We start from the raw sequence: 10830 nt of genomic DNA, 5'->3' as shown, positions 1-10830 counted from the left end.
GTCGGATGACTCCAGAAAAGCACAATGTCACCCAGGACCTCAGACCAACCCCCCTCAATACTCCTACACGAGGCCTGACCACTCACTGTGTGGTCTTAGCTGGGGTCACACACACCCCACGTGCATGCCCTGCCACCCTCCCGCCCCAGAGCCTGGTAGTAGCCAAGGCAGAGCTAGGCCCCCTCCTGAGCCCATCTGGCAAGCACCTGGATATGCAGCTTCATCTTGGGGCTTCCCATCCCTAGGATTACTCACTGTTTCCTGAGGACCCCAAGCCCTCAGATGACCCCTTGCCTCCCTCCACCCTGCTCTCCCTCCTTTCACTCAAGGGCCTACATCACAACCCTACTTCAGTGGCCCCCTAGGCCCATGCTCAGTCCTTCTCAAGGATGAGAAGGCAGGCACCAATCCACCTCACATCTGGAGGGAGAGAGAGGCGGATCCGGATTCGCCCTTCCTCCCCCAGCCCCAGGCCATAGCCCACTGTGCCCTGTTGAGCTCTCCACGCTTCCCACCTTCTGGGGCTTCCAGGCCCTCCCCACCCCTGCCCCATACGTGCCAGAGCTTTATTTGTCCCAGCAGCCAGTTCCTACTTTGTGGTGTTTGGTAAAGGGAGCCCGCGCCTTCCACTTGATGGCCCACTGGCCTGTAGTCTACATGAATTTGTCCGTTAGTTCAGTGTTACAGCTTTTGGTGAGGCGGCAAGAATGGAAACTGAGACTCAGAAGGGGCACAGGAAACTGGGTAGGGCTTCTGTCTCTCAGTCCTCCCTCCTCCATCAAGCCGAACTGCCTGCATATAGACCAGGTTTTGCCCTCTCCAGTCAGGGAAGAATCAAATACCCACTTTGCCAGACTGTCTTGCTCAGCTGGTTTAAATTGCTACCGACCCTGAGCGAGCGAAGAAGAGTTACTTATCTTTTCGTGTTTACCCTGATGAATCAGCGCCGCTGCCACCCTCCCCTTCACCTCTCCCTATCCTCTCCGCACCCTCACCTCAGTCCCCCTCTCCTCTTCCTGCCCCCTCCCGCCTTGGTCGGGACCACTCACTGGGCTCTGCAAGATCATGGTGACGCGCTTCTTCTGCTCCATCAAGTTGAAGTCCTGCCGCAGGTCCGCAGCGCGGTTGCGCAGGCGCATGTACTCAGGGTCCTCCTCTGAGAAGCGGTCAAAGTAATGCTGCCCGTGGGGGGGCGGCGACGAGGCAGCCTCGGGGACTGTCTCTTCACTCATTTTCCTGGTGGGTTTGCAATCCACTCCTGGAACCCTGCAGAGGAGGGAAGGTGAGAGTACAGGTTAACCCTCCCAAATGGGGTAAGCATTTCCTTAAAGCAGAGGGGTTGGATTCGGTTGGATTCATGATGGGATGCAGCTATTCCCAGGGCGGCTGCTTAGAGGGCAAGACGGCGACAGCTGCCCAGAATGCGTCTATAGGGGGTGCTAAAGCATCATCACCCTTTGCCTTGCATCATTCCGACGCATGACGACCCCATGTGCTACAGAGTAGCACTGTACTCTATAGGGTTTTCTTGGCTGTAATCTTTATGGAAGCAGATTGGCAAACCTTTCTTCTGGTGCAGCTGGGTGGTTTCTGATCACGAACCTTTTGGTTAGCAGCCAAGCAGTTAACCATTGCGCCACCACTTAAAGCATTATTAGACTAACTATAAAGATTTTGGTGTAGGGCTCAGGTGTCCGTCATCCCTTCACTAAATACCTGGCCAGGTCTAAACTGGTCACACTCCAGCTATAGTAGATGATGCCCTGTGTGGACACTTAACTTGTAGACCTTGTTGAGCATTTCTGTGATGTATACCTACATAGCGTAAAGCTATTTGCTCGGAATCAGTACTTCATCTAAAATGTAAACCCTCTAATAAGCCTCCTAAAACAAATTGGTGGGAAATTCACAAAAGAAAACTGAAAAGAGAACAAGAACTACTAATGGGTGGAAACACTTTGCTGAATACTTTTAAAACCTTTGCTTTGGTTTCTGGAAGGGAGCTATTGGTGAATCTTTTTCAGTAAAACGTTTCTTAATGCAGAATCAGATCCTTATTTCAAGTTTAAAGGAGGTATGCAATTTTTGCTAATGGAAAATTAGTTTCTCCTAAACCAAACCCATTGCTGTCGAGTTGATTCTGACTCATAGCAACCCTATAGGAGAGGGTAGAACTGCCCCATAGGGTTTCCAAGGAGCAGCTGGTGGATTCCAACTGCCAACCTTTTGGTTAGCAGCCAAACACTTAACCACTGCGCCACCAGGGCTCCGAATTTCTCCCAAACCTCACTAAATAAATATCCAGAAATATTAACAGAATAAGTACTGTTTGAAGAGTGCCAAGTTGCCATGCTGCCCAGAGGCCCACAGGTCTCGTTGACGTAATCCCTGGAGTGAAGACCGAGGCAGGCTTTGGAGAGTTAAAGTGGGAAAAAGCCACATGTTTTTTCTACTCAAGCATGCTGTTTAAATGACTGATGAGTGAATGGATGTCCTCCATTGCTATAGTGGAGGCCCTTCTGAAGAAGCAGGCTGTAGCTCCAGCCTCCACTCCCCAGCTATGTGGCTCTGGCCAAGCCAGTCTCCCTTGTGTCAGCACTGCTAGGCCCTTAAATCTGGACTATGCCCCTTCAACACCCAGGGCAGCCTTATAGAGGGTTAGCCTTCCCCTGCTGGCTAATACCCTTCTCAGCAAAAAGAGCCAGGTGATTGAACAATAACTAGATTTTTAACATATATAAAATCAGCAGGTACTGTTGAGTCGATGCTGACTCTTGTCGACCCATGTAAGTCAGATTAAAACTGTGCTCTATAGGGTTTTCAGTAGCTGATTTTTCAGATCACCAGACTCTTTTTCCAAGGCACCTCTGGGTGGATTCAAACTGCCAGCCTTTCAGTTAGCAGCCATGTGCTTAGCTGTTTGTGCCACCCAGGGACTCTTTAATATATAGGAAGATACAAACAAAAGAGCATTAAACTGGGATCAGGACACCTGCGTTCTCACCTTTCGTCTGCCACTACCTGGCTTTACCTCCCTGGGTTCCCGTTCCATGAGGGGGTGGAGTGCTTGCTTGTTCTCTCTACCCTCCTGGCCTCCCAGGTTTTATCTGCCCTTCATCCTCGGTTGTGGTTGCCCAGGGCCTGGCTGCCTCCAGGGTCCGAGCTCCAACAGTCCTGTTTGCCCCAGCCTTTAGCCTTCATCCTGGCCAGCAGCTCATTACAAAGGAGGCCTTGCCGGTGGCCAAGAAAGCATATTCTTGTTGTCCCTGAACTGCATGTGACCTCTTCTTCCATCTGCTGTCAGGACTCCACCCTTACAGCCCCTCTGGGTGGAGGATGGTGCAATAGATAAGCCCACAGAGGAGAGGTGGGAGTCCACCCCATCCCAGAATACCCAGAAGATTTTTTTTTTTTTTTCATTCTTCCCTTTGGGGACAGGCAAATATCAAGTTCAAGGAAAGGCACATGGAGAGAGTCCACAAGGATTGGCCTAAAGCGGTGGTTCTCAACCCTGGGTGCACAGTAGAATCACCAAGAGCGCTTTGGAAAAAACACTGATGCCAGAGATCCTGATGTAATTAGTTTGAGATGTGACCTGGACATCAGGATTTAAAAAAACTCCCCTAGGTGATTCCAATGAGCAGCCAGGGTTGAACTACCACTGGCCTAGATGTTAAAGGCTGTGACGTGTAGTGGAAGGTATCCGTTCCAGGTGTTGGCCACTTTTGGCAAGCCTGCCAAGCACAGCACAAAAATGTTTCTAACCCTAGGGCCACAGGCCACTTCCCATGGCTGTCCAGGCCCCCTCCTCCCCTCACACATCACCTGGCACTGCACACCCAGGCCCAGGACAGCCCAGGGCCTCCACATACCACCTCGACCCCACCACTCCGAGGCCAAACCATGACCCTGATTTTAATTATTTCATTCATTAGTCATCTTCTGAAACCCTTGCTGAATCTCTCCCAGCCAGCATCACCTTTACCAGTCGTGATGATGAGATGTTTGGCAGCAGGGACTAGGGGACAGGGGAGGGAGTCTGCTGGGAGTAGCAGCCAAAAAAAGATTCTCTAAAGAAATATTTTGAAACAAAATTGGCAGGTTGCTAGAATGGTTGATGTAATACTTAGTACCATTTAAAGCTAGACACTTTCCTTTCATCTAAATGGAGGGAGAGTAATTGAGTCAAAAAGGGATGTTCCTGGTGGAATTAGCTCTGGACTCAACCCTGAGGCCTGCAGGCTCACCCCAGTTCTGAGTCTCTAGCTGCATGGGCTTCAGCAAGTCATTTCCCCTTTCTGGGTCTCACTTTGCTCATCTCTAAATGAGGGGTGAACAGAATGACCTCTGGGGTCCCTTGCAGCTCTGACACGGTATGATTTGTCTGAGTTGGAGAGGGACGGATTCGTATAGAAAAGGCAGAAGGATGGATGATCCAAGTTTCCTGGAGCAAGAGACCTTCTTCCTGCTTCCCCCCAGTGCCTCTCCCTCAAGCCAGATGCCAAAAAAGACACATCTGGAAATAACACATGCAAGCAACTGGCGGTTACCTTGAGGCTGCAAGTCAATCTCACATGCATGTGGTGAGTTAATAACACTTCGCCTCCATTGTGCTCCCCCCAGCCTCATCCCTGGAACATGGGCAGTAAGAAGGGAATGTAAGGTCAAACCCAACAGGAGTGCTTGGAGCCTCTCAGATATGCAGTCACATTCCAGACTGTCCTGGGCAGGCAGCACTGCAGACCAGAATGCTTCCAGAGGGAAGCATCGCCCTACTGCACCGCGCCTCCTTTCTGCTGAGTGACTCATCAAGGCGAATTAACTCTCCCTTGCACTTTCAAAGCCCTGAACCTTTGATATTATTTTTAAAATAGCCACAAGCAACTCCCCGCCCCCAACTCCATCCCCACTGATTGGACATGAGCATGGGGATGAGCTAAGGCCTGAGTTCCTGATGACTCCAGTCCCACCAGCTCCAGAAGCACCTGAACTCTCAACTTCTTTGGAGCCTTTTGGCCAACACAGCCTGGGACTGAGCCTTCCCAGCCTAAATCCTGTCCATCCAATCAGGGAAAGGCTAATCCTTTCCCTTTCCCCTTGGAGAGGCTCCACTTCCCGAGGTCAGGTGTGTGAAGGCTCTGAAGCAGTTCTCCCCTCCCCAAAGCACCAGGAACCAAGAAGTTCTGGGCCTGATAGACAAGAGCCCTCCCCCTCCCCCGCCACCATGCACTGGCCTGCTTTTCCTTCTTACAGCCCAACCCTCAGAGGGCTGCTCTAGGGGAGCTCTGATGAGGGTAGGGTTGGAGACAGAAGCCCTGATTCCATCCACCACCATGCCAATAGGGGCCTGGGCAAACCCTTCAGCCTTGTGAACCAGAGGCATCTGGTTCTTTCCTTCCTTTCCAAAACCATTAGGTAGGTGGTCAAAGTTGTACGCAGCATAGCTTAGGGGTAAAAGCACAGACTCTGGAGCAAGACTATCTGATTCAAATCTCAGCCATGCTACTTATTAGCTGTGTGATCTTGGGCAAGCTATTTAACCTTTCCGTGCCTCAGTTTCCCCATATATAAAATGGAGGTTATAACAATTTCAGTACCTCGTAAGGTTATTGTGAGGATTAGACAGGTTAATGTATGTGAGGTACTTAAAACAGAGCCTGTTGCATAATAAGTGCTATTAAGCATTTGCTATTATTATGTGTCATTTACGGGCTAGAATCATCTTAGCGTTAGGAGCTCGAACAACGAGAGGCTTGTGATTCAATTGTAAACAGGTGCACATTAAATAACTATAATTACATGTTTTAGTCCAAAAAAAACTAATTCAGTCTTGAGCTATATTAACAAAAAGAACATCCAGAAAAAGACTGATGAGAATGCCTACTGTTTTCTGATCAGACATCAGTGGGAACATGTCAAACTGGAGGCCACACAAAAGTGGCTAAGCAGGATGCTGAAGACCAGAGGAGACCAGCATTTGTTGGACCAGGCATGTTCATAATTCATTTTCATTCCCAGAACCACTCAATGTGGCAGACAGTTTTGTCCCAGTTTTACAAATAAAGAAACTGAGTCACAGAGCGGCTAAGTAACTTGCCCGAGATTGCACAGATAACAGTGGGGCCAGGATTTCAGCCAGGACTGCCTGTGCAGATCCTGCATGCCTCCAATCCATATTGTCCCCAAATATCTATTGGGTAGCCACGTGGAAGAGGCATTAGGCTGATTCCCTACAGCCTCAGGGGGCAGAACTAGGAACTCAGTGGGAGTTGCAGAAAGGCAGATTTTATCGGAGTGTGTGAGAGAGAGCTTTCTAAGAGCAGGAGTGCTCAGGAATGGGGAGGTGGAACGGGCTGCCTTGTTAGGTGGTGAGTGCTCGCTCGCTCCTCGGAGTCGGAATGACTGCAGGGTTGCTGTAGGGGGCTTCTGCCGCTGCTGGAGGCTGGACTAGTGACCTTGAAGGTCTCTCCGAGTCCTTATGAGTGGTAGCTCACGAGTGAGCAAGAGGCGGTAGTTCATGGCAACGGCCTGAGTGTCAGGAGGCTCATCCTGCTGGGATGTACCCAACCAAAAAGGGTGCATCCCCCCGTCACCACCCAAACTGCCAACCAATTACCAGGACGCTGGACCAGCCTCGTCCAAGGCTCGCTCTTCTCAGTGCTTGGCTTGCACACCCTGCTCCACTCTCAGGGACACCGACCGAATCTACACGATTTCAAACATCTGGAAGGAGCTGGAAAACACAAAAACGACAAACATCAGCATCTTGTCGGCACCCCTGTAACTCTGAACGATGTTTTTGCAGCAACATTTATTTTCGCAGCACTGATTTATTTATTTATTTTATTATTTATTTATTTTAGCACTGATTTATTTTAAGGACTGCTGGGAAATTCTTAAGAATTACCTTGAATTGAATTTTTATGTTAAAAGCAAATTATGTCTATAAAAAGGTAAAGAATGCTTCAGTATCTCTGTAGTTGGGATCAGAATTCCTTTTAAAGGGAAGAATTGGAAAAGTACTGAAGCTGGCCATCCAGGCTTCAGAGAAGAGGGGCTGCTGCGTGGGAGAGGGGGCAGAATGGGAGCTCCTGGGTGAGTCCAGACGGAGCCGCAAGTTGCTGGACTGGAAGGAATATGACCCCCTTCCTGATACTCCCCAAAATACTTCAGTAAGAGCTAGGAAACTCAGATGCTGGTATGAGGGATTTTGGGTGGAGTCCAAGAGGCAGAAGAAGGTTGAAGAACATCACACCCTGGAAAGTAGGAGGGTTTTAGAGTTCCACAGGCCATGAATTGGTGGATTCAAGACAATTTCACCTAGAGTTCAAGGAGGAGAAAGGCCTCAGCTATACACATGGGGTCGCCATGAGTCGGAATCAGCTTGATGGCAACTGGCTAATACCTGGGTAGCAGGTCATAAAATACTACGGAAGGAGGAATGCAAAGTTGTTAATATCTTACAAACAAGGGTGAGTGACTTCTCCAAAAATCCTGAGGATCAAGTTCTTCAAAATGTTAATCATTAAATTGTTTTTCTTTTTGAAATGCCAAGTGATAGTTTTCCATTTTCACTTGGACACCCTGTTGTTTAGACCCAGAGGTGCTTGGGACTGTCCCACCCAAGGCTGGCAGCACCCCCAGTACCTGCCCCACCACCCACTGCCACCATGGCTTGGAGGTGAGGCCCTGCCTGTCCTGACCATTGGCCAGCTCAGCTCCTTTCAGGTGCTGTGACCGATGCTGCCCAGAGCGGAGCCATTTGGAAAGACTTGCCCCATCAGCAAGGTACAAGAATTGTTTTATTAGGTACGGTGTGCCTAAGGGGAGCCCCGGACACCTGCACACCCACTGAGGCACAGCTTCCTCCTCAAGGAGATGAGAGGACCCAGGCTGTAGCATTTCAGGGCTTGGATGTTCCTGAGCCCAGTTCTCATGGTTGCTGCTCTAGTTAGGGACTTGACAGTTGCTTCTAGGAGCTAGTCTCGATGCTCTGCATGTCCAGCTGCCAGCTGGGGCCCTCCCTCCAGTGATTTTATTGTTAGCTAGAACAGGGTCACAGCCACAACTTGATGCTGCTTCTGTCCACTGCACACCAACACAGGAGCCCTCCTTTCCAGGGCTGGCCCAGGGCTGCATTTGCTGACACACCTCTGGAGGCCATCCTTTGGGTGTGTGGCCACAGCCCTCCCTAAGGGCTACAGAAGGAGCCAGCTACGTTGTCTCACCTGAAGCACTAGCTTCCCTACCTTCCCCAGCAGCCCCGCCACAGGGGTCCGAGGATACCCTGGGGCAACAACCTGCTAAGATTTCAGAGTCTAAACTATTTCTTGTGTCCACTGAAAGAATTAATGCGTCACCCCCAGGAGTGACCTCTGCCACTCATGTAAGAAGACAGACAAGTACAGATAAGTACACACTGTATACTTATCCCCCAGATAAGTACACAATGATTCCCATCCCAGTCCTCAGCGGTGTTGAAATTCCACTGTTAGAGCTCCAGTCCTTGGGTTATGGTGTGATTCCCTGATTAAGATGAAAATAGTCCTGAGAGGTATCGTAAGCAAATGTATTATTTGTAAACCATTCTTCTGTGGCAACAAAACTGTCAAATCTCTAATTGCTGGCCCTTAGACAGGCCCAGAGCAACAAGAGGTAATGAGGGAAAGGGAAGAGAGAAAGGCCTGACGCCAATGCCACACAGAAGTGTCCCGGCACCTGGGGTAGGGCTGGTGCCCAGGTGGGCCTTGAGGGATCTTGATCTGACAGACTGTTTGAGCCTTCTCTAGCTCTGGCACCAAGCCCAGCATCGCCACCCATCAGCCTCCAGGTTCCCCAGCGTGTGTCCCACAGCTGGCTCCTTGGATACCCAGAGCTCTGAGACCTTGCCCACCCCAGCTTCCAGCCACCCACACCCTCGGACAGAGCTGAGAAGCAAGGGGCAGTGTGAGCCACGGTGCCCCAAGCACTGGGGGCAGGGACATCAGCACCAGGGCGCCTGACAGTTCCTGAGGGGTCAGGGCCACCTGCAGCCTGTTCTCAGTGTACTGTCAAGCTGTGCTGTGGGACTGGTCATCTTGCAAGGTGGGAAGACAAATGGTAGGCCTGTGAGGGAGCCAGGACACTGGATTTCATCCTATTTTGCCACCCACTAGATTGCGAACCTGACCAAGTCATTAAAGCACTGAGGGGCCTTTGTCTACCCAGATGTCCTACAAACCCAAACCCATTGCTGTTGAGTCAATTCTGAATCATGGCGACCCTGTGTATGTCAGAGTAGAACTGTGCTCCATAGACTTTTCAATGACTGATTTTTTGGAAGTAGATCACTAGGCCCTTTTTCCAAGGCACCTCTGGGCGGACTTGAACCTCCAACCTTTCAGTCAGCAGCCAAGCACCTTAACTATTTGTACCACTGAGGGACTCCCAATCAATGTTAGTTGAACTAAAACTCAACTAACATGAATTGGGATGAATTAGGCCAGTTTAGCAAAGGAGCTCTGCACCAGCTCCACGGGTCCCAGGGGTGAGTAAGGCCCTAGGGGAGCTCACAGTACGGTGCTGGAGACAGACCCCTAAGCAGCCTGTTTCAGGATAAGGTGCTGAGTGTGTTAATGGAGGTTTGCATGGCAGGTGATCTGGCCAGTGTCCTAGTACTCAGTCACCTCCTTTTACATAAAATTCTCTTGTCTTATAACACAAACGGCTGGGCTCCTTCTGACAGCTGCTCTTCTTGCCTATTTTGAAGCAGAATTCCAGCAATTGATTGCAACCCTCAAACTGACAAATCTAACTCCATACTGACTATGGGGGGACATAGGAGAAGGTAACATTATACATCACACACCACACACAGCAATGCCCTTCTCTCTCCAAAGTTCATTTTCAGCTACACCCTTTATCTGACTCCCTTACTCCTCCCCTCATGCAGCCCTTCCCCTGCGCCCTGCCCCCAGCCTCTTCACCCTTTGCTCCAGGAGCCTGGAGCTCCCTCTCAGCATCTCCAGTTTGCATCCTCAGACCCTTGAACCCTACTCAGCAAAAACCCTGCTGGGGATTCAACCTCCTGGGAAGGCAGCAGCAACTGTAAGTAATGAAGCATGCTTCCTATCACAGTCTTCTTCCCTGCCCCATGAAGATCAGATATATATAACACTGAAGTATAAAACCACATTTTTATGCATCTTTCACTGTGGCTCTAAAAGGAACAGAAAGCCTATAAGGTGAGTGACAGATGCCCAAGTTGTCTAATTTTGCTAAAATCAGTTTCAGTTCCATGCACCCCAAGGAGAAGCGGTGCCTGTCTCCTGCCACGTCGGTGGGAATCTCAGACAGGAACAGTCTGTATCGCTCAGCACCCTGAGCCCAAAGACGCCACAGCTGTCACTTTCCACCTGCCCCACACACCACATGGACACGGCTGCTCCCTTGGCCATGCCAGCCTCTCAATGCCCCAGGTTCCTAGCCCCACGAGTCAATGCCAGGCATGGACAGCATTCACTCCAAGCCTTACACTTGAACTTGGAACCCAAACTCACCAATCCCTGAGAGACTTCCCAAGGGGAGAGAGGAGACTGGTATGGCCTTGCTTCTGCTACTTTGCAGAAGAAATGGAGATGGCTGAATAAGGAGTGGACCACACCCTGCCTGGTCTGCTCAGATAAAGAGAAAGCTCATGCCTCTGGGTGGTGGGATCATGGGTGAAGCTTATCATTACCTTCCTAAAAGCCTTCTAAGTTTTCCAAAATTCCACAGTGGGCAGTAACTACTGTGATGATCTAGGACAAAAAAATTGTTTAAAAGAATAAAGAGAGAAGGAGGAAGAAGAGA

The 10830-nt window shown here is 50.0% G+C and overlaps 1 protein-coding gene across 1 annotated transcript in view; it reads right to left on the bottom strand.

Moving 5' to 3' along the window:
* Positions 1-10603, bottom strand: part of ADD2 (adducin 2) — a 59510-nt gene extending 48907 nt beyond the window's left edge. The window contains exons 1-3 of the mRNA XM_004369374.2: positions 10539-10603; positions 6617-6733; positions 1031-1266 (exon numbers count right to left, since the gene is read on the bottom strand). Of these exons, the coding sequence (XP_004369431.1) occupies positions 1031-1232 (202 nt within the window). The 5' untranslated portion in view covers positions 1233-1266; positions 6617-6733; positions 10539-10603. The remainder of the gene's footprint in view (positions 1-1030; positions 1267-6616; positions 6734-10538) is intronic.
* Positions 10604-10830: the final 227 nt, after the last annotated feature.

This window comes from Trichechus manatus, unplaced genomic scaffold (assembly GCF_000243295.1).
Source record: "Trichechus manatus latirostris isolate Lorelei unplaced genomic scaffold, TriManLat1.0 scaffold00004, whole genome shotgun sequence".
Taxonomy (NCBI): Eukaryota; Metazoa; Chordata; class Mammalia; order Sirenia; family Trichechidae; genus Trichechus; species Trichechus manatus.
The sequence above is the reverse complement of the archived record's forward strand: the minus strand, read 5'-3'. Positions and strand labels throughout refer to the sequence as shown.